The 22,237-nt window shown below is 62.9% G+C and overlaps 1 protein-coding gene and 1 pseudogene across 2 annotated transcripts; both read right to left on the bottom strand.

The window, feature by feature from the left end:
* Positions 1 to 2,754: 2,754 nt before the first annotated feature.
* HAUS5 (HAUS augmin like complex subunit 5) lies at positions 2,755 to 11,181 on the bottom strand. Of its 2 annotated transcripts, XM_074980848.1 has the most exons (19): positions 11,063 to 11,181; positions 9,872 to 9,934; positions 9,487 to 9,519; positions 9,116 to 9,140; positions 8,668 to 8,800; positions 8,344 to 8,503; positions 8,051 to 8,129; positions 7,588 to 7,667; positions 7,445 to 7,505; positions 7,001 to 7,128; positions 6,711 to 6,789; positions 5,864 to 6,009; positions 5,535 to 5,697; positions 4,611 to 4,691; positions 4,306 to 4,451; positions 3,899 to 4,013; positions 3,343 to 3,478; positions 3,105 to 3,237; positions 2,755 to 2,968 (listed from the first exon to the last, which is right to left on the bottom strand). In XM_074980848.1, the coding sequence occupies exons 1-19, from the start codon at positions 11,158 to 11,160 to the stop codon at positions 2,842 to 2,844; spliced, it is 1,986 nt and encodes a 661-aa protein (XP_074836949.1). In that variant the 5' UTR covers positions 11,161 to 11,181; the 3' UTR covers positions 2,755 to 2,841. The 2 variants fall into 2 exon arrangements, with proteins under 2 accessions (XP_074836949.1, XP_074836950.1); XM_074980849.1 differs by lacking the exons at positions 9,872 to 9,934; positions 11,063 to 11,181 and having other exon boundaries at positions 9,450 to 9,519.
* A 370-nt stretch (positions 11,182 to 11,551) lies between these two features.
* Positions 11,552 to 14,622, bottom strand: LOC142004030 (uncharacterized; annotated as a pseudogene).
* Positions 14,623 to 22,237: the final 7,615 nt, after the last annotated feature.

The following is a 22,237-nucleotide window of genomic DNA, read 5'->3' as shown; positions in this document are numbered from 1 at the left end:
TGTTTATGTGTGGGGATTTGTGCGCGTCTGGCTCGCTCCACGATGCTGTTCGCCATTGTGTGTGTGCACGGGGCTGGGTTTTCATGGTGTCGGATTGTGTTGGTGTGTGGCTGGATTTGTGGGTGTGTTTGTGTACGCTGCTGCCTGTGTTTGCGGGCAGACGCTCTGCTGCCCCCTGCTGGCTGCAGCCGCAGCCGCGCCACCCTGGGTCACAGCCCACACACGGACCCTGGGAACACCCTGCTCAGGCGGCGGCTGGCGGGCCTGACTCCCCACCCTCCCGCACAGCCTGGCGGGGCTGCAGTGCGCCCCCTGGGGGGCAGGCCCGGGGCGCTGGGCCCGATGCACCTGCAGGGCGGGTGAGGGCCTGTGGTTTCCGTTCTCTGCTGCCTGGTGCTGGGCCGTTGCACAATCCCCAGCCGTGCCGCACAGCGAGCCCCATGAGACGGGGGCGGGGGGCGTGTTAAGCAGATGACCCAGCACAAGAGGAGGGAGGGAAGGGCTCGGGCTGCATGCGGGGGGCAGCGAGACCCCCCCCCCCACAGCAGCAGCAAAGGGATGGAGGGAGGAAATGGAGGTGCCTAAGCGAGGCACAGAGCCGAAACCGTAAACGGGGAGTGGAACGCAGGGGTTACAGGGGGAGGCTGGGGAATCACAACTCCTGGGTTCTCTCCCCAGCCTCGACCCAGGAGTGGGGGCTACTGGCTACAAAGCAGGAGGGCAGAGCTGGGACCCCTGAGCTGTCACCCCAGCCCTGCGAGGGGAGTGGGGTCTAGTGGTTAGAGGGGGAAACCTGAGGCTCAGGCCTTGGCAGCCCTGCAAGGAGAGTGGGGGTCTAGTGGGTAGAGGGGGAGGGCAGAGCTGGCAGCCCTGGGGAGGGGAGTCTACCAGTTGTCAGGTGGGAGGAGCCAGAACTCCTGGGTTCTCACCCCGGCTCGCACTCTTGGGCAATCCCGGGCTGTTACCCAACCCCCCATGTGAGAAGCAAAGGGGCCGGGTTGCGACAGGCCCAGAGGCGCGTGCCAGCCAACCCTTCCCCACTCACCCAGGAGAGGCAGGCAGACCCCCTCAGGAAGGCGCTGCCAGTGGGCATGGAGGGGGTCACACTGCCTCCTGCTGCTGAGACCCTGAGGTCGACGCAGACCTGGGTGTCCAACCCCCACCACAGCATCATGGCCACAGCTGGGGGGGCTCCCAGGGAGGCCCCTCCCAGTAACAGCTGTCCAGGCACAGCAAGCCCCAGGCCTCGGTGCAGGCGGTGGGGACAGGGCCTCGGGCTGGGTGGGTGGCACCTGTGCCAGGGTGAATGCTGCGGGGGCGGAGGGGCTGGGGGTGTGCGTTGGACAGTGAGTTGCTCTGGCTGTTAGCCTGTGTGACTGGTGGTGGCAGGAGAGAGAGAGAGAGTGTGTGTGTGTGCGCGTGTGAGCAAGTGCGAGCACCCTACCGCGGGACACAAAGCCATTTCCTACCCCTTGGCCCAGCACCCCACAGAGCAGGGGGTGGCCGTTGCTGACACACACACGAGGGATCCCACCACCAGCCTGCTGCCCCCCACTGGAGCTGGGGGTGGGGGCGCTGGTGCATGGGCAAAGCCCTTGGCAGAGCTGGGACGCAGAGGTTGCCCCCGGGAAGAAGTGGTTAGAGCAGGGGGCTGGGAGCCAGGACTCCTGGGTTCATTTGCCCCGGCTCACTCCCTTGAGAACCCAATGAAGCTCCCTAGGGAAGCAGTGGGGGGGAGCCCAGCCTGGTCCCCAGCAGGCTGGTGGGTTTATTGGGGGTCCCTGATGCAGGGGTCAGCACATGCAAGACGCCCCCCAGTGGTTACAAGGAGACCCCAGCGCACCTGGCCGGGGGCGGGGCAGGTGGAGGGGAGGCTTACATGGCGGTTCCAAGATGGAGGAAATGGGGCAGGCCAAGGAAGGGGGACTCTGGTGAGCACAGGGAAGGAAGGTGTGTCTGAGGCTGCCGTGGGGCTGACAGGCCTGCAGTGCAGGTGGGGTGGGTCCAGTCCCCTCCCTGGTGCCCACCAGCTTCATGCAGTCCCAGCCCCACTGCTCCTGCTGGAGCTGCTCCAGAGCCTCCTGGGGTGACCCAGCCCCACAGCCTGCTCTGGGGACAGACACCTCCAGCCCCCAATGGGGCAAGCTCCAGCACCTGCCGGAGGGTAGTTAACCAGCAGCAGTGGGGGGAGGGGGCTGGGAGCCAAGACTCGCGAGAAGGGCTAGGGGCCAGGACCCCTGGGTTCAGGCCACTTCCCTCTCCCTGTTCCATGCCTCAGTTTCTCCATGGAAGAGGGACAAGGACTTGCTCCCTGCCCACGCACAGCTTGAGGGGCAGGTCTGTCCAGCAGGTGCCATCCCAGGCCAAGAACCTGCCTAAGCCTGGGGCCTGCGCTGGATGGGTGAGAAAATGGGGATGTGCTGGTACTGGCACTTGGGCAAGGCAGAACCATGGGCCCGAGCAGCCAGATGGAGTTGGCACCCCCTGGTGGGTAACCCATTGCCTGCCCAAGATTGAGCCAGCCAGTCCCCTCCCTGGGGTGGATGAGAGGATAAAGCCCCCCCGGCCCAGCCCTGCACAGGGCAGATGGGAGCTGGTGCCCCCAGAGAGTCGCTGGTCTGAACATGAATTGAGTCATTTATTTAAACGGACGGGAATTAGAGAAAACCACAAAACCCAGCTGGATCCCTCCAGACCTGACACCCCCACTCTGCTCAGCCCCTCAGGCCAGGGCCTAACACCCCCGCCCCCCGAGCAGGCCCCCCCCAGCTTGTCACACCCATACACCTTCAGGAACAGGGTGTGGCTATCTTTAACCACACCCCCTTGGGGGCAGGGCCCTCAGGCCCAGCTCTGCTGCTGCTGCTGGAGGGTCTTGAGGGCCAGGGTGCAGCGCTCCAGCCACTGCTGCAGGGTGAGGCCCAGGCGGCGCTCCCCGGGCAGGACGAACTGCCCCGGCTGCTCCCACCTGCAGGCAGGGAGGCGGAGAGAGTGGGGGGGTGAGACGGCTCCTTCCGGCCCAGCCCTGCAGCCCAGACACTCCCCCCTTCCCCCCACCCCCACGGGCAGAACCAACTGGCCCCCGGGCGGGCAGGTCTCCTCACCAGGCGTCGATGGCCGCCTGCACCTCTGGCCAGCGCTCGATGCGGCGCTCACACTGGTCCGTCACCCACCGCATCCGTGGGCCCAGGGCGTCGGCCAGCTCCCGGTCATGGGCCCGCAGGGCCTGCACCAGGGCTGCAGAGAGAGATGCCAGTGAGGCCTGGAGGGGGCACGGAGCTGCAAGGGTGGCCAGGCAGGCGCCTCTTGCAGACCCCGGGCACTGCTGCCAGGGGAGCTCACCTTGCGTGTCAGTCTCTGGGGAGCCCTGGCGCTGCTGCAGGCCGGCCAGCGCCCGGCTCTTGTAGCCCAGCTGGGCACGCAGGGCCAGCAGCTCCTTCTTCAGCTCAGCCACATGGGGCAGGAGGTGCTCCGGGGCCTGGGGCACAGACAGGCAGGAGTGAGGGGAGATAGGACCACGCCCCTGCCCACACATCAGCCCCCCCCCACAAGGCTTTGGAGGAGTTCTAACGCAATCAACTGCCCCTCCCCGCCACAGGAAGCTCCCACAGAACAGAGTTCACTCCCACACGTGGGGCCCAGATGCTGGTGTGTCCCCCCATTCCCAGCCCACGGGCTGGTCCCATCCCGTTGCCCTCAAACATGTGCCTCACCATCAGGGATCCCTCTAATTTCGTCTACCCTGGGCGGAATAAATTTTGTTCTGTGCAGGGAGAAACGCGCACCACCAACAGGAACACAGGCTGCTAACTGGAGGCGCTCTGCTAACCAGCGAGCGGCTCCTGTATCCCTCCTGGCCGGCCGCCCCAGCGCTCTGCTGACGGGGAGCGCTGCTCACCTTGTAGAGGGGAAAGCCAGCAGCCAGGCATGCGGTGAGGAAGGCCCGGTGCTGAGCGGGCGCCGTCCGGTCCAACCTGTGGATGGAAAGCTCGTGGGCCGGGACCTGCTGGGACCTGCGGGGGTGGGCAGGGAGAGAACCGGGTCAGTGCAGCCACAGATCAGTCCCTGAACCCCCCAGCCCCAGGCACCCCCATCCCTGCCGGGCTGCCCAGCCTGCTTGTACCCCCGCTGCCCAGGAGGAGCTGGCAGGGGCATTCCATGAGTGCCCGTCCTTGCAGCAGCCTACCAGGGCAGGCCGACGTTGGCGCCCCTGCCCGAGCGGCTGGTACCTGTGGTCCCAGGGTATTCGCACGCCAGGCAGGAGCACGGCTGTGGGGACTGGCCAGCTGTAGGCCGGGGACTCACCCAGGGAGGCTGCGCCGCAGCAGGCAGGGGAGGGCAATGGCCCCCAGCTGCCGGACCTCGCGCTCTACCCCCCCGTGCAGCCGCTGGGTCTCCAGCACCACCTCCTGCTCTGGGCCCAGCAGCTTCCTCTGCACGAAGGCCTGGACCTGACAGAAAGCGGGAGGTAATGCCAGTGCCCCTCCAGCCCGACCCGCAGCCCCCTGGTGTCCTAACCCCCTCCCCGACATCTCCGCTGACGACCCTCAATTCCCACCCACAGCTCCCTGCCCACCTGGGCCGGTGCCCCTCACTGCACCACGTCTCACCTCGGCCTGGTTCTTGCCCAGCTGGGATTTGATGTAGGAAGTACCTTTGATCAGCGCCCGGACGTGCTGCTGCTTTTCCCACTGGGCAGGGAGAGGGGAGGGCAGAGGAGGGTCAGTTCTAGAGCTGCTGCGAGCCAGGGTCCTGCTCCCCTGCAATGCCAGCCAGGCCCCCCCCAGGCCCCCCAATCAATGGTCCCACTTATCTGGGGCAGGCAATGCATGGGGGCCATGCTGAGATGTAACCTGTCTGCAGAGGGGCGAGGGCTGGGGTGCAGGACAGGGGCAGGTGACATGCGACTCTCAAGCCAGATCTGACCTCCCTGCAAGTCCTATGAACTGGCCCTGGGCCAGCCCCCACGGATGCCAAGGAGAGCACTGGGCGCTGCCTGCACCCACAGCAAGATCTCTCAGCTCCCATTGGCTGGTTTCAGGTGCTGACCCAGCCCCAGTAAAGCATCTCAGCTCCCGTTGGCTGGTTTCCCATTGACGGGAGCAGACACCTTTGCTGGAGGCGGGGGCAGCACCCCAAGCTCTCCCCCTGCACAACAGCAGGGACCGGCCACAGGCCGGGTTAAGAGGCTTGGGGGCGGGGGGCTGATCTGCTCACCCCGCGCGAATCTTTCCCACCCATGTGTGGACTAAATTTTGTTGTATGCACTAAGGCACATGCACGTGCACCACCAGGAAAAACAAAAACCCAGCTATGGGCTATATTCACCCCACCCGCAGGCACCTCTCCCCAGAAGGTACCCCCCATCCATTCCCTCCCTTCCCCCAGCATGTACCTCCTCCACCCCTTCCCCCCAGGCCAGCCAGACCCCCCCCAACCAACCCCTCCCCCATCCACAGACCATTCCCAGCCACCCCCCCAGCCACAGGGTGCCCTGCTCTGGTGCCCAACCTCCCCCCAGCGCCCCCACTCACCACCAGGTGCCGGAAGTCCAGGATGCGCTGGCGCTTGCTCTGCAGGGTCTGGAGCTCAGCATGGCGGGCACTCACCTCCTGCTCCAGCTCCCGGCAGCCCCGGCGCAGCCCGTCCCGCAGCCCCGCCAGCCTCACGACCCGCAGCTCCAACTCCAGCGCCGCCCTGGGGGGCGGACAGGAGAGCCCGGCTCAGTGGGGGGGAGGCAGATTCCCCAGCAGGGGGCGCTGTGCGCAGGAGCCAGCCATCTCCCCAGCAGGGGGCGCTCTCCCGGGGTGGGTGGGGTCACTGAGCAGGGGGGTGCGCAAGTGGGCTCTCCCAGGGCAGCTACCTGGCCAGGATGGCGCGCTCCGAGCCGTCCGCCAGCAGCCGGTGCATCTCCTGCACGAGCGAGGCCAGCTGGGCCCCACCGCGCTGCTCCTGCGCCCGCAGGGGCAGCTGCTGCACCCACAGCGCCTCGCACTTGCTCCAGCCTTCCTGCGGGGGGGGGGTGAGGAGGGGATGGAGGCGCTGCCCGTCTCCCCACTGCATCCCAGCCGGAGCTGGAGCCCTATCACCCCCCATTCCACACCCCAACTGAGGTACAGCTCCCTCCCCCAGACAGGGACCACCCCCCGGCTATGTCCCAGCCGGAGCCGGGGCCCTGTAACCCCCCCAGCTCCCTCCCCCAGACAGAGACCCCCCCGCTATGTCCCAGCCGGAGCCGGGGCCCTGTAACCCCCCAGCTCCCTCCCCCAGACAGGGACCCCCCCCGCTATGTCCCAGCCGGAGCCGGGGCCCTGTAACCCCCCCAGCTCCCTCCCCCAGACAGGGACCACCCCCCGGCTATGTCCCAGCCGGAGCCGGGGCCCTGTAACCCCCCAGCTCCCTCCCCCAGACAGGGACCCCCCCCGCTATGTCCCAGCCGGAGTCGTGGCCCTGTAACCCCCCAGCTCCCTCCCCCAGGCATGACCCCTGACCTCCCCGCAACACCCCAGCCCCTAGAACCCCCGGCACACAGCCCCCTCCCCGCTGCTACATCTGATCCCCCAAAGCCCTGCTAGACATGTGCCCTCCCCACCACTATATCCCAGCCCCCAGCACCCCTGCATGCCCCGCCCCCCGCTACACCCCAGTGCAGGGGTGACCCTTGGAGGGTGGGGACGCCCCTGCCCGCCCCTCCACACAGCCCTGCTCGCCTGTATGAGGTCCTGGACGGAGGGCAGGGCTGCTGGCGGGTCTGCCAGGTCTTCCAAGTGGGACTGCTCGTAGCGGAACCTGCAGGGCGGGGATACAGGCCCTCTGCAGCACCCCTGGGGTGACAGCGCCCCCCCCCAACCTGACCCGACACTGCCCCCTGCAGTACCACCTGCCACCCCCAGGGGACCAAAGCCCCACAGACCCCTCCCCCGCCATGCTGCCACCACTGGCAGGGATGGCTCCGTACAGCACCGTATGCCGGCGCGGTCTCCCGCAGAGCAGTACCCACTTGAGAGCCTCCCCATCGCGAGGGATGTTGATGTGGCTGGTGAGCTCCTGCAGCTGCAGGGTGTTCTCCAGGGCCAGGTGCTCCAGAGCGGCCAGCACGTGGTTGGGTGGGTGCGTACTCACGATGTCCTGGGTAAACCGAGAGCCACAGGATGAGCCATGCTGCGGGGGGGGGGGGCACTTTTCCCTCCAGCAAGGCAGAGCCCAGAGCAGTGCACGTCAGCGCCATGCGGCAGGGCGGGGACAGAGGCTCTCCCTTGGCCGGCAGGGCTGGCCCAATGCCCCAGGCAGTGCTAGGAGGCACCCAGCTGCCCCTCAGCTCTGGACAAGCCATCCCAGCGTGGTGTTATACACAGCTGTTCCCAGCTGCTCCGGTCAGAGGTGGCTGCATCTCTGTCAGGTGAGGCATCCCCAGGTCCCTACCCCATTGTCGCTCCCACTGTACCTCCACAGTGCTCAGCCAGTGCTGGTAGGATGCATCCAGCAGCTCCTCACTCGTCCCGCTGCTGAGAGATGGAGACGCAGGGGGGGTCAGGAACGGAGCAGGGGAAAGAGGGAGTGGGGGAGGGCGGGGGGGCAGGGTCTTACGAGTGGGCCCCAGACGTGCTCTGCTCGAAGAGCGACTTCAAGAACTGGAAACGCAGCTGGCAGGCCGCCCGCACGTCCCGCTGCCGAGAGACAGACAGACCGACCGACCAAACGGGAAACAGTTACCGGGGCAGGGAAGAGACAACTGCTCTCAGCCGAGATGCAGCTCACCGGGAACCACGGCGATTCCCCCTCCCGCCAGTGACCTGATTGATCCTCCCCCTTCTCAGGACCGTGGCACGAGGATCTGTGAGATCCCACTGCCACCGACCACACATATCCCCCCCGCAAAGGCCCAACTCCAGGCTTATCCCCAAACACGCCCCCCACCCAATCCCCAGCCTGGCTTTCACAGGGCTCAGATCACCCAGCACCTTGCCAGATTCCCACCACGGGATCTCAGGGCTGTGACCCTTAGCTCGCCCCCCGACCTGGATTCCCAAACCTCCCCCACCCCACTCACCAGCACGTGAGGCTCCACACCACCAGCAAAGCCCAGGTCTGGCACCTTCCCTCCCACCGGCAGCTCCACCTTGGCTTTCCTGCAGAAACCAGAGAGGGCCATGAAAACGAGGCGTAAGGTAGGCACAGTCCAATGTGTTCCACCCCCCGATCTGAGCCAGCCCCAGGCCTTAACCCCAGCCAGAGCCTGCTGGGGAGCAAAGCAACCTGGGACACTGGGAGGCCCACTGGGTGGGTATTGCTCTGGGAACAAAGGATTCTGGGGGGATCTCCTCCCACCCCACATACACACACCTGCTGATGTCCTGCAGCTGCTCCAGCTTCCCCCCCAGCTGTGCCACGCTGCCCTGCAGCTGCTGGAGCTCCTTGACCACGCGGGCCGCATAAGCCCTGAGCAGCAGCGTGCGGCGCTGGGCATCCTGGATCCGCTCCTGGGCCGCCTCCAGGGAGACCTCTGCGGGGCGGGAGGAGATAGCATCAGGGAACACCCACCCAGGCCCCCAAACACTAACCACCAGGCCCCACTCCCCTCCTAGGAGGGCCGAGGTGATGGGTATGAACCCCAAGGGTACGGGGGGGGGGCACAGACTGTGGGGGCAGAGCCAGATCCCCCCTCACCATCAGCTACGACCTGGCGCTGGGCTGTCTCCATCTGTAGGTCCAGCTGTTGCAGCTCCGCATGCAGGCGGGCCAGGCCCTGGGCCAGCTGCTGGCGCTGCTCCTGATCCGGTTCCGACCCGCTGGGCTTCCCCTGGGGGGACAGGGGCACTGGCTGGGGCAGGGCTTCCCCAGGACAGGCACCACCCCCCGCGAGTCACCCACAGCCCCTTGCTCACCCATGGACCCCCGATCCCCCCTGCTCCTGCCCCACTGCAACCAGCCCCCCAACTCTATCCTACCCCGTGGCAGCCCACCCGGCCCACAGCCCACGCCCCAGCTGGTTCCCTCCCGCTCTGAATCACTCATTTTCACCAGCTGACCCACTGCCCACCCACTCACAGTCCCCTGCCTCATGGGCTCTGCCAGCAGCCCCTGCCCCCCATTGAAAGCCAGGCAGCCGCCTCACCTCCGCCTCTTCCAGATGCTGGTACCTGAGACAAGAACTGAGTTAAGGAGGCTGAACACGCACGGGCCTGGACAGACAGACAGATGCCAGGGAGCGGTCAGGCTGGGGGTCCCAGGCCAGGAGACAGACACCAACCAAGAGAATACAAGGAAATTGAACCGCCTCCTCACTGCTGTAGGGGGAAGGAGCACACCAAGCCAGACAGGCCCAGTAGTCTGGCCTAGGGGCCAGGGAGGGGATGGGGCAGACCAAAGGGTCTGACCTAGGGGGCTGGGACAGGGTAAGGGACACCAGGCAGGACAGATCCCTCGGCGAGACACCTGCCCACACTGACCCAGTCCCCGAGGCGGAGGGAGACGAGGGAAGGATACCACAGCAAATTCCCCCGGATCTTCTTCACGTTTCTGTGGGAAAAAAGAGTGTGAATCTACTGTAGAAACAGCAACAGCACAGGGAAGGCAGTAGGGGCCAGTGGTTAGAGCAGGAGGGGCCTGTGCTCCATTTGCTGCCCCCCCACACCGCAGTCAGCTAGTCCCTGCCCTGCGGCCAGATGGGACTGGAAACCACTAGGGGGGAGAGGCCCCTTCCCCGGTCCCCTGAGCCAGCCAGACCCCTGCCCAGCCCCCTGGTGGGAGCTGGCGCCCCTTAGAGGAGATGAACTCTGTGTCCCATTTGCTGCCCCACAAGCCAGCCAGACCCCAGCTGGATGGGAACCAGCCCTCTAAAGGGCATGAGCCCCTGCCCCACTGATCTCACCTCTGGTGGTGCACGTGTCGGACAACGTATTTCCAGATCTCCGCACACTGGCCTGAGCACATCCTGGGGAGACAGCGCCAGCGTCAGCCCCACAGGGACGCAATGAGGTGTATGACAGGGGACAAGGAGACACAGGGGAACCCAGGGAGATGGAGCGGATGGGGAGACAGGAGAGCCAAGGAGCAGCTGGGGAGCCTGGAGAAAGGTCCTTGACAGGTCCCGGGATCAGGAAAAGGAGGGATCTGGGATGGGCCCATGCTGGGGTGCCCCAGGGAGGGGGTGGGAGCAGGTGGTGTGGGGGGCCCCAGTGATCTCAAGGCATTGAGGGAGCCCAGGGAAGAAAGGTGCTGGGAAGGTTCCCAGGACCCACTGGAACTCCTAGGGAGGGGGCTGGAGCAGGGAAGTGCTGGGGTGACCTGCAGAGAAGGGGGTGTTGGGGGGGAGGCCCAGGGGGTTTCCCAAAGGTGGTGGGGGAAGGGGCACCTGGGAGGTGGCTGCTCGACAATGCTGGGATGGGGGTCACTCGGGAGGTCTCGGGGGGCCCACAGGGAGGGGAGTCACTAGGGAGGTGTTAGGGAGCAAGGCACAGAGGGTCTCAGAGGCAAGTGCCTGGGGAAATTTTGTGGGGTGTGGAGGGTCCTGTGGAGCTGGGGGCACTGGGAGGAGCAGGTGGGGGGCACTGTACCCCATCCAGGGGGGGTGGGGAGCAGATGGGGAGAGCTTGGGGGGGTGCAGGGTCCTGGGAGGGAGGTTTTGGGGGTGTAGCGGTGGGAGTCCAGCGGCGTAGGGAGGCCCGGGGGGGGTGTTGGGGGCATTGGGCTGTGCCAGGAGGCGGTGGGGGGCCAGGTGGGAGGTGTAGCTGGAGGGTTGGGGATGATGGGGGGGCCTGAGGGGTGTGTAGCAAAAGGTGCTGGGACCAGGGGGGTTCAGGCAGGGGATGCGGGGGATTGGGGGGCTGGGCGGGGGGTGCAGAGAGGGCGGGGGTGTAGCGGGGGGTGCGGGGCAGGAGTCCAGGGGCTGGGGATGCAGAGGGGGCGGGGGGTCCGGGAGGTTGGGGGGCCGGGCGGGGGGGTGCAAAGGGGGCGGGGGCGCCGGGAGGTTGGGGGGCCGGGCGGGGGGGCCGGGAGGTTGGGGGGCGGGGGTCCGGGGCAGTGCAGGGCGGGGGGCGCTGGGACCCGGGGCCGGTCTCACCGGCGGAAGGCCCCGTCGGGCGGCGCCCGGCCCGCGGGCAGCCCCATCTCCCGGCTCGCCCAGAGCTTCAGCTCCCGCGCGAGGCCGCCGCGCTCCATCCTGATCCCGGCCCCGGCCCCGCGCCCGCCGCCGCACGGCCCGACGGGAGCTGTAGTCCGGGGGCGGGGCCGACAGCAGCAAGTCCTCTGCCCCGCGGGCGGCGGACGAGCAGTGCGGGAGCTGCACGTGGGGCCCGTCCCCGACCGGCCCTTCCACTGGACAGAGCAGCCGGCGGAGGCACAGGGAGCGAGCTGCTGCTGCAGGGAAGAGAGTGGGCTGGGGGGTGGGATTAGACGGGCCCTGGGGGTGCCTGGCCCGGGGGGGGTAAGAGCGGGGGTCTGGGGGTGCCTGGCCCGGGGGGGTGTAAGAGCGGGGGTCTGGGGGTGCCTGGCTTTGTGGGATGTGAGGGGCTCGGACAGGCCGCTCAGGCTGGGGGGTGGGCGGCTGGTCTCAGCGGTGCGGGGCTCGGGCAGGCGGCTCTGGAGTGCAGATCTCAGGTAGGTGAGTGGGTGGGCGGGCGAGCGGCTGGTGTGGTCCACTCTGGCAGCTGGCAATGGGCTCAGACAGCCGCCAGCTGCGGCTGCACCAGGCACCCGCAAGGGCCCAAAAAAATCTATTCGTGCTTATTTTTAATTGTAAATAACATTTGTATATCAAGTTTTTGTGTTTATTTTAAATTACGAATCAAATTTTTTCCTAGAGAGAGAGTGTGTGTGTGTCCGTCCATCCGTCCCTGCTGGAGGGGGTGAGCCAGGATCCATGGTGGGGTGGACCGAGCTGGAGCATGAGCTGGGAGCATGGCTCCTGTGGGTGGCCCTGAACAAGGACGGTGACAGAGTGGCACGGGGGGAGGGAGGGCTCAACTCTGGTGCTTGGAGGACTCTAAGCTACCCTAGCTGTGTAATGCATTGAGTGGAGTCGAATGTGCCTGGTACTTACACACAACAGTAATGCTGAGAGGCAAGGAAGGAGACATTCCTTGGGCATTGTGCACCTCCCAATGATGCTGCCCTGCACTCGAACCTCTTGGAAAGTCAGCTCCGGCTGCGCCCATCCCAGCCACTTGCCATCCTTGTACCAGGGGAAGCCCAATCCCCCATAGGTGCTGGTGTCCAGCTGGCACGTCAGGGACAGGGCTTCCCCTGCGTTGCGATGAGGGCCTGGGGCGGCCACCACATGAACCACCCAGGGGACTGCGGAGGAAACGGAACGAGGCACAAGCCAATGGCGCCCCTCTGGGACACAACTGGGGGCTTAGGTGCTCCATGGCATGGGGCAGAGGGGCTCTGTTGCTCCACCCTCAATGCTCTAACCCCACCCACATATCTGAGTGATGAGGATGTAGGCAAGCCCCTCCCATCTGGGAACCTGGTTCCACCTCTCATGGCTGTGGCCCCGCCCCCAAATGGAATATGGATGAGACCAGGACCCTCCCACTTGTGCTGCTTGATCACCCTGCCCCCACCCCTGGTGTGTCTCTGCTCTGGTGCCAGTTACCCACCGAGGATGTCCACATAGATGGTGTGGGACATGGCCAGGTAGCCCCGCCCAAGGCCGGAGACCCAGCCTATGCAGGTGTAATTGCCCCTGTGAGCCAAGGTTGCTTTCTCCACCCACATGGAGAGGCTCCTCTTCAGATCCATGTTGTTGTGAGCTGAGAAGTACATGTCCAGTGACCCACTGTCCCTCACACATCTCAGCGCGAATGACTCACCCTCCCGGATCGGGCCCGAGCCAGCAGCGTCCACCAGCATCTTCAGCTGGGGAGGCTAGCCTGAAAACGCAAGAGGTGATAGGTCAGAACCAGGGTCCCCTGGAGAGGGAAGGCCCCACGCCCTGTTCCCTGGCCTGGGAGCCAGCCAGTTCCTTGCCAGGGGCTGCAGGGGAGCCGGTGCCCCCAGGGGAAAGGCACTGTGCATAGAGCCACTCACCTGTGGGTGGGGGCTGGCACCCTTTGCGGAGGCACCTGTTCTGGTTGTCCGCACCCAGCACTCCAGTACCACCCCCTGGTGCTGCAAGATGATGACCATGCCCAGGGAGGCACTGGGGGGCCTGTCCATCTTTTGTGTCTGGATCTGCATGCCGGCTTCATCGTACCACGCCAAGCGAGGGCAGGCACAGCTCTCAGATCATGTAGGACAACTGCACGTGCAGGGCTCCTGTCCCAGTGCCCATCATGCCATAGCTGACCATGCAGGGATGTTCTGAGAGGAGGAGGGGAGCCAGTCACTACAGGGGCATAGCTGTGTCCAGCGAGCACCCCCAGTTCCTGTGTGAGAGCTTCCTCCAGAGCATATGGAGGTGTGACCTGCCCCAGGCACCCGTCCCAGAGCAGGGATAGCACCCAGCAGTCCTGGCTTGCAGTACCACCCCCCTCCGCTGTGACCACTAGGCTGCACTCTCCTCCAAAAGTTGGGCTAGAGCCCAGGGGTTCTGGCTCCCTGCTTTGACCTCTCGACTCTACAGTTAGTTCACAGCCAAACAGAGGGTTGTCATTGGATCAGCATGAAAGGTTATGAGATGTGTAATGGCACAATGGGTGCTGAGGTGCAGCCACCTCTGGGGTGGGGCAGGAGCAGAACAGTCACACCTAACCTTGCCCAGGACAGCTCGCCCAGCATCAACCTGCAGCCACCTCTGGGGCAGAGCAACTGCACATAACGCTGCACAGGGCTGGGCTGTGTTCTGGGGGACCAGTGGATTACCTGACACTGTCAGGCACAGGGCTCGAGACCTTCTCCAGCTTTTTTCCCGGATCTGAAATGCGAAGGAGTAGGTGCCACCGTCTCCGAGCTGCAGCGGGCCCGGGCACAGGGTGCAGTTGTGCGGCAGGTCACCCAGGAACTGGGCGTGCTCGACCTTGTTGGGGTCCTGCCCCACGGCCACAGGGAACTGCACAATTTCTTTCTTGCCCCAGCTCCATTTCGGGGCTGTGACCAGCTGCCCCGTGGGGTACATGGGATAGTCATGCAGGAGTCCCTCCATCTGACCAGGGGGGCCGGGGCAGGGTCACCCCCCAGTCCTGGCAGCGAGCACCTGGGGGGGAATGCAGCACCTGGCTATCGGCACCACAGCGCCCCCTTGTGCTGCAGTGGGCATCTGACCAGCCCTGACTGCCGGGGAGAGCCCCACGCCCACCCCACAGCACAGCGCCCCCTGGTGCCGTGGGGGGCCCAGCCCTGACTGCTGGGGAGAGCCCCACGCCCACCCCACAGCACAGCGCCACCTAGTGCCTCCCTGGCACACTCCCTTGCGTCCAGAGGAAAGCTCCCGCCACCCTCCGCTGTAGCACAGCGCCCCCTGGTGGCTGCAGCTGAACCCGAGAGGCTCCGCACGCCCCCTGCTGGATCCCCGGCTTAGGCATCCGACGCCGTCACCAGGCAGAGCTCCCCCCATCCCCAGCCCTGTTCACCCCCGAGCCCTGCATCCCAGCCCCAGTGCAGCCAGCACCACTCACCGGTCAGGATGCCCAGGGCCAGAAGCTGCAAGGCCTCCAGCTCCTCCAGGGTCAGCGTTGCCATAGCACCTATGGGAACAGGGCCCCGGCTGGTTCCCATGAAAATGTTTTCACCACAAAGGGGGTGAGTTCGGAGCCAGGCTGGGCCAGGCAGCGGCAGCAGATCTCGGCTGTGTCCCAGCAGCAACCCAGGCACTGAACCAGTTCCCCACCGAGGTCCAGTCAGGGCCAGGGTTAGTGACATCGGGGTTCCATGGAGAGCCCTGTCGGGCGCCAGCACATGGCGGGAACCCCAGGGTAACTGAGGGGTTATCACCCATCCTGGCATGGCCAGATCCCCCCACCGCCAAACAACCTGTTGTGTCAGCCAGTATTGTCCTCGCTATCGCCCTGGCCCCGGTTCTGGCACCTCCCAAGCCATGTGCCAGCTGCTAAAGGCCGGAGATGGGCCTGTGGGTCCCGACTCAGTGCCGAGCCAGCTTTCTGGTTGAGACAAGCCTGCCCTGGGAGCCCCGTGTGACCATGAACAAGCCACTGGGGGGTTCCCTACCTCGGTTTCCCAACCTGTACAATGAGGCTGAAAATCTTACTTTTGGCTCTTTAGGCCTGCCATGCTTTGGGGCAGGGCCTGTCTCTGGCTGTGTCCGGGCAGTGCGTGGTATGAGGGGGCCCTGCTCCCAGCCGGGGCATCAGACATGACCCTAGCACACGTGGGAACAGCAATAAGACCCTTGCTGTGTTCTCCTTTCTGCAGCCTTGCAGCTTCCTGCCTTGCACCCAACGCAGCCGCTGGCAGCAGCGCTCATGGATCTGTCCCTCTCAGCACCAGAAGTGCCCATGCATCCGCCCAGCCCAGAGACCTCTGCCCAGGGACCCTGCCTGCAGTCCAGATCTGATAGTCGAGCGAGCTGGTGCCGTGTTTTGGGTGGTGTCTAATCTCCAGAGCAAGGCCTGCAGACTCTGCCCTACCACGGACAGCTCCTCCCGGGTCAGCGCCCCTTAGCTCCAGTCTCCATTTCTGTGGCTCCCTCCGCGATCCACTCGCTCTTGCTCTGACCATCTGCTGGGCTGATAAGCCCTCTGCTCGCTGAGATCTCCCCCCACTGCTGACAGACGCAGATCCAGTCTCTTCATCTCCTTCTCTGGGTTAAACGCGCTCAGTGGAGCTCCTCCAGTCCTCTGGCCGGTTCCCAGCCCTCGGACTGGTCCCTCTCTCCCACCCTTCACTGATATCCTGTCTGACGTGCGCCCCCCCCATGTCTGATGCAGAGGGGATCCCAGCTCCTACTTGCCTTTCCCCTGCAAGTCCAGCCTGCTTGCCCTCCACCACAATTTCTCCTGGGAACTCAGGGGTGGTTGGCTCCACCAGGACACCTGGGTCCTTCCCAGAGTCACTGCTGACCGGGGTACAGTCCTCCCCTCTCCCCTGACACAAAGAGCTCACTCAGCATCCTGTGGGGCTGGCTGCTTGTCTGTGATACACACAGCATTTATCTGGGGCCTTCTCTCTTTCCCACCAGGGCCAGAGCTGCTGAGATCTTGTCTTGGAAGCTCTGATGTGAGGCAATGATTCTAACAAGGGGAGCTGGTAGAGAAAGTGGAAGGGGCTGGCCTGTGTCTGCTCCTGGGGGCCTGGCTCCACAACTTCCCAAGGCAACTTATTGCAGTTTAACCACCCTGACAGTTGGAAAGTTTTTCCTAATGTCCAACCTAAACCTCCCTTACTGCAGGTGCAGCCCGTTGCTCCTTGTCCTGTCCTCAGCGGCCAAGCTCCCTCCTCCTTGTAACACCCATTTCGGTACTTGTAAACCGCTCTCATGTCTCCTCTCTCTTCTAAACTAAACAGCCTCAGTTCTTTCACTCTTCCCTCCTTGGTCACATTTTCTAGACCTTTAATCATTTCTCTTGCTCTTCTCTGGACCTTCTCCCATGTCTCCACATCTCTCCTAAAATGTGCAGCCCAGAACTGTCCACAAAACTCCAGCTGAGGCCTAATCAGAGCAGAGGAAAGTAGAAAAACGACTTCTTGTGACCTTAGTGATGCAAGCAGAACTCCTGCATTCTTTATCCAGCTCTGGGATGGGAATGGGTTCTACTGGTTAGAGCTGGGAGATAGGGCTGGGAACCAGGACTCCTGGGATCTCTTCCTGGTTCTAGAAGGGGGAGTGGGGTCTATTGGTTAGAGCTGTGAGGGTTTTGGGGGGGTGAGGACTTTTGGGTGCTATCTCTGGCTCTGGGATGAGAGTAAGGGGCTAAGTGGCTAGAGTGGGGGAGACGAGGGTCAAGGTGCATGGCTCCAGGAGGGACAATGCTGGGATAAGGGTTTTGCCCTGGTACGTGGCTGAGTGGAGGGAGCTGTGCACATCTCAGCCATGTTCCTAGCAAACATCTGAAGCACGTCACCATCTCAGACAGCGTTAACCAACCCTTCAGCAGAGATACTGAGAGCTGAATGGGCCACAGGGATGTGGTCTCCTCTGCCCCCCAGAGAGGAGGAGGGCACTAGCAGGAAGACTGTGAGGATGGGGTACAGAGTGGCTCGGCAAAGACCCCAGGGGATCTCCTTGGCACAGGTGTCACTCCTATGTTTCTTCTGCCTGAAGCCTCCAGATGGCGCTGTTACAAACAGCTTTGCCCCATCAGACCCTCCATGTGCAAGCAAGTGTTCAGGCTTTGGAAGAAATCAGGTTGTCATTTGTTTTTGAAATTTAGTTCCCTCTGAGATATGCGCTGCCTGAATCCCTCAGTCAATGGAGTCAGTTGTCCCCTGGGAACCTGGCATCAGTGGTCCTAGAAAACACTGACCTACAAAGCCCTGGATTCGGTGCTGACTCCCCAGAAGGGCAGTGGTACTTACCCCTTTTGTGCAGCATCTTGCGCAATGGGGTGCTTGTCTATGCGTGGGGCTCAGTGCTACAACAACGCACATGATCACTAATAATATGTCTGCAACATCTTATATTTAAAAGTTCAGTTGCCCCTTTACACAATTCCCAGCCGCACACTGATGCTGCAAGGGGCAGGGTCTCCTGGAACTGAATTGCTATCTCCCCTGGGGCAGGAGAGCATCTGCGCAATAACACTCTCTAGGGGTGCAAAGATGCATCTACCTCTGAGCTGGAGCAGCCAGGGAACAGCTGCACATAACACCATATGGGGATGGCTTGCCCAGAGCTAAGATGCAGCCACCTCTGAGCAGAACAGCTAGGGAATAGCTGCACATAACACTGACTGGGGATGGCCTGCCTGGTGCTATGATGCAGTCACCTCTGGGGCGTAGCAGCCGACAGTAAGATCAGTTTCAATTTAAGCTGCTTTGAGATACAAAAAGCCACTGTCCCCGAAATGCATCCTCCACTGCAAACACATACCCTCGTCCTGGGGTTAGCCTCTGGGAGTCCAGCCAGTTCCACAGGGACAGTAACCCAGGAGGCAACCAGCTACAGCCCCAGCAGATAGACAAATAAGCCCTACTCTTGTGTTTCTGATCCACTTACCCTTGTGGAGGAAGAGGAACTGTGATAAAGATTTCCTGGTGCTTCAAGGCCCCAGATCTGACTTTCACATGTTACGATAAGTTGGGGGTGGGAGGGGCAGGGAGCCAGGACTCCCGGGTCCTGGCTGAGAGAGGAGTGGGGTCTGGTGGTTAGAGGAATGGGTTTAAGTAGGGGCACAACTCAGGGAAATGCTGCCAGCCGGTCTGGGCAGCTCACCTGCAGCCTCATGGGCTCCCCTCTGTGCAGCCGCCCACCCAAAGATTTGCCCGTTCACGATGCCATCCAAGCCCATTCTGCCTGCTGTTGAGCCCAGCGTGGTCTGGTCCTTGGGCCGTCATTCCGGCTTCTACCCCTGCAGGCATCCTTGACAGCTGCCTGTGTTTCTCTCTCCCTGGGAGCCATTCAGCCATTCAGATCCAGTGGAAGCCAGGCCCGTAGAGTGGGGAAAATGATTACAACCCCTGCACACTCACACATTCTCCACCTCCTCATCCCTGGGAAGGGGATTGTGTGGTGCAGAGGGCTCTTTAACCCAGCTCACAAAAGCAGACTAGGATGTCTGCCCTTAGAAGCGCTGCACTAGCTCAACTACCAGATATGAGCTGGAAATCAACACTTGGGATGGAGTTAGGTGTACTGCTGCTTGGCCAGCAGATATGGGCTTGTAATCTATGAAAGGGGCAGTGCAGAGGGCACACCTCTGGAGCCGGGGGAAAGTTAAGGGTAGATCTCTGAGACCTGCCTTCCTGGTGCGCCCCCCCCCGCCAACACGCTGTGCTTCAAACCACTGAGCTTTATTATCTCCTTGCTTCTGGGAGGCAGGAAGGTTCTCATGGCCCTGCTCCTGCAGCTGTCCACTGGGAGAGGCTGCAGATACCCATGAGGAGGGATTCCTTTTATCAGCCTTGATCACACTGCCTCCATGATGGATGTCAGCGGTGGGATCAGCCCAGACAACCAGCTGCTATCTCAGCTCCAAGGGGAAGTGTGAGCCCCTCTTAATTCTCACCTTCCTAGCAGCTTTTCCTTGTGTGGACTGAGGGGTCACAAAGAGCTCGTAGAGTCTTCAGGGCAGATCAGACCCACTTCCATGGGCAACAAGGCACCAGAGAGTGCTTCTCAGAGCTGCCAGATCTATCTCCCGGGGGAGGGAGAGATCAGTGGTTAGTGCATTGGCCTTGTAAACCCAGGGCTGTGAGCTCAGTCCTTGAGGGGCCTTTCAAGGGTCTGAGGCAGGTTAGCTTTAAAAAAAAGAAAATCTGTGAGGGGAAGGGCAATAGGTCCTGCTGTGAGTGCAGGGGGCTGGACTCAGTGGCCTCTCAAGATCCCTTCCAGTTCTATGACGTGTGTGTCACTTCAGCAGTGACTGTGTTGCATGCTGGTTGAATGCACCCAGTGGGGTGTGGTTGCTCCCCTCCCCAGAAGCAGCTGCATTTCAGTGGCAGGGGAATAGGTCCCCATGTTCACACATGAAGTGCAGAGTCTGAGGAGACATTAGATTAATGTGTAATTGTAGCTTGTGAGCAACACCTTTATTAGCCCTGGTGGGGGGTTCCAGGGTTCCATCCCTCAGTATGAGCTGTGCCTCTGGGCAGTGCCTGGCCCAACAAGGTCCTGAGCCTGGCCTGGCACTGGCTGTGTCCGGGCAGAACCTCTGGGACAATGTGGGGCTTTGTGTAGTGGTTTACATAAACAGTGTGCGCATCATGGAGTGGGGGTGTCCCCAGGCCCTGCACCCCCAACCCACAGGCAGCTCTGAGTCTCATGCAGCTGGGTTATCAGGCGACAGAAACGGCATAGACCAGGCTTGTCAGCACAGAAACCAGAAGCCATCAATACAATCTACCTTGGGGGGAGAGCCCCAGAGGGAGTCCCTGAGCTGGGGCCTTGGTCCCCCTGCCCCTTTCTTCAGCCAGAAGAGACTGCCCCACTCCCCAAAGCCCAGCTCCAACACAAACCAGCCAGGCCCCCTCCCGTTTCCACAGGCAAAAGGTGTCACCTGTTTGCCTAGGTTACGAAGGGCAGGGCAAGACATTGAGCACCTGTGACAAGGCATCACATCAAAACTCCCACCACCTGCTTGACACTGCTGTGGTGCCTAGGGAAATTGAGGCACACACATGCTATTACTTCAGGACAGTAGGACACACGTGCAACATAAGAAGGGGTATCAACTCTTCACAGTGTGTGCCTCAGTTTCCCTGTATGCTGCATATTTAACAAGGCAGTGGGAGAGGGTTTGTTGTTGCCCAAGGCCTGGTGTGACCTCGCCTAGTGGCCAGAACCCCGGATAGTGGCCTGGAGATATGGGGGACTCCAGCGACCCCTGAGCTGATGAATAAGAGGCCCAGCCCAGCTGGGAAGGCAGCCGGCTCTAGCCAGTAGCAGAACAATGGACTGCTGACCCAGGACCCATGTGATCAGACCAGCCTATTCCTGCCAGAGGGGGATGGAGGATGTGGTGGAGCTGTTAGGGTCTGGGGAGCGGGGCAGGCAGAGCCCACCTGGCCGCAGGACAGCCTGCAGTGCTGTCCAGAGGGAGGCCGGGCGGAAGCCCTGAGCGGTTCATGTGCTCAGTTCAATGGCTCAACAAACCCGCCTGTTTTACGCTGGCTGAGACCGGGGCTGCATCGCTCCCGCTGGGGTAGGGGTGAGAGCCAGGCAGACTGGCGGCTCAGAGAGGGTGAGCTCCCAGAGGTGGAGGGGCCTAAGTCTGAACCCCCCGGAAAGGGTGGACCCAGGATAAGCGCTGTCACACCAAAGCTGGTTCCCCCCAAGGCTGAAGAGGGTCAGGAGTGGGTGTGACGTGTGAGTCAGTGACGGCCCAGCACATTGGGCTGGGGCAGGGCCTGTCTGGCTGTGTCTGGGCAGTGCCTGTCACAATGGGGCCCTGATCCCAGCCGGGGCAGGGCCTGTCTCTGGCTTTCTGGGCAGACTCAGCACACTAGAGTTTCCACACTCACAACAGTCACCCACTCCATTAGAGGGCTGCTCGAAGAATGAGGAGCCAAAGCCCCAACGTTGCAGGGAGCGTGGGGCTGCCAGGGGGATGGTGGGGGCCAGCTGTCCCCACACAGCTGTCTGGCCCCGGGGCTGCTCAGAGAACACTGAGGCTGTCCTGGGAATGGTTTAAGAACGAATGTTTGCGTTCTGAGAGGCTATTACTTTTATACCACACAAAGTGGGGGGGTGGGCACCTTGCGGGGGGGTGTGACATTTTGTAAGGGTGGGCACAGCACGATCGGCTGCTGGGCCCCACACTCACCCATGCCTTGCACATGTTGCAAGTGGTCGCTGCTTTGATGGCTGTGTATTTGCATGTCTGTGCCCACGCTGATTCTTTACATGGGCCAAAAGGGCTTTTTTCACAGGAACGGAACCAAAATGTCCCTGGCTTTGGACGACATTAGAGGGGTTGGGGGGAGCTACGAATTGCTGGGGTGAAAAGTGGGGCCCAACAGAAAAATTGGCTCACTCCTGTGCTGCCCCATTGTCCATCCCCCACCCCCAACCCTACCTGTCCACCCCATCCTACCATCCCCCACCCCCCACTGTCCCATCTATCCACCTCCACCCCACCCCCATTCATCCCCTACACCCCCACTCCATCCCCCTCTACCCTATGCCCCCACCCAATCCTACACATGGCCCCATCTATCCCTCTGCCCCTCCCCGCACTAGTCACCCCCCCCCACTAGCTATCTGACTTTCTCCCCACATGCCCCCCCCAACCATCTCTGGTGTGGGCACCCCCAGCCGAGTGACCTGCTCTGAGTCACGCAGGTGCCCCAGTTGTGCTCCTACAGCGAATGACTCTTCACTTCCCTTTGTGTCTCACCAGCTAAAATTATCCTTGCTATAAAAGACAGGCCGGGCACCCGAGCCCACAAGTGGCTCTGTGGGCACAGAGGCACTGCCAGGGGCGTAGCACCCTGAACCCGGCTCCAACCCACCAGACCCCACCCCCTGGCCGTGCCCACCAGATCCAACCCACTGGGCCCTGCGGGGCTGGGGGGTGCAGCCAGTGATTGGTTTGGGGCCGATGGACAACATTGTTGATGACTCAGCATGGGGGCAGTGCACGGAGCCTGCCCCACTGCCTGCCCCCTGGCAGCAGCTTCTTTCCCACTGCCGGCGCATTTCCACCCCTCCCCTGCAAGCCGGGCCCCAGGATGGAGAGAG

This window comes from Carettochelys insculpta, chromosome 30 (genome assembly GCF_033958435.1).
Source record: "Carettochelys insculpta isolate YL-2023 chromosome 30, ASM3395843v1, whole genome shotgun sequence".
NCBI lineage: Eukaryota > Metazoa > Chordata > Testudines > Carettochelyidae > Carettochelys > Carettochelys insculpta.
This window is presented reverse-complemented; position numbering and strand designations above follow the sequence as displayed.

What these genes read in the sequence shown, in the direction of transcription:
- HAUS5 (XM_074980848.1), bottom strand. Translation starts at nt 11,160, where the DNA reads ATGGAGCGCGGCGGCCTCGCGCGGGAGCTGAAGCTCTGGGCGAGCCGG. An exon ending in AGCATCTGGAAGAGGCGGAG is followed by an intron (nt 8,801 to 9,115) that starts GTGAGGCGGCTG and finishes CTGTCCCCCCAG; the next exon opens with GGGAAGCCCAGCGGGTCGGA. An exon ending in GTGTGGAGCCTCACGTGCTG is followed by an intron (nt 7,668 to 8,050) that starts GTGAGTGGGGTG and finishes GTCTCTCGGCAG; the next exon opens with CGGGACGTGCGGGCGGCCTG.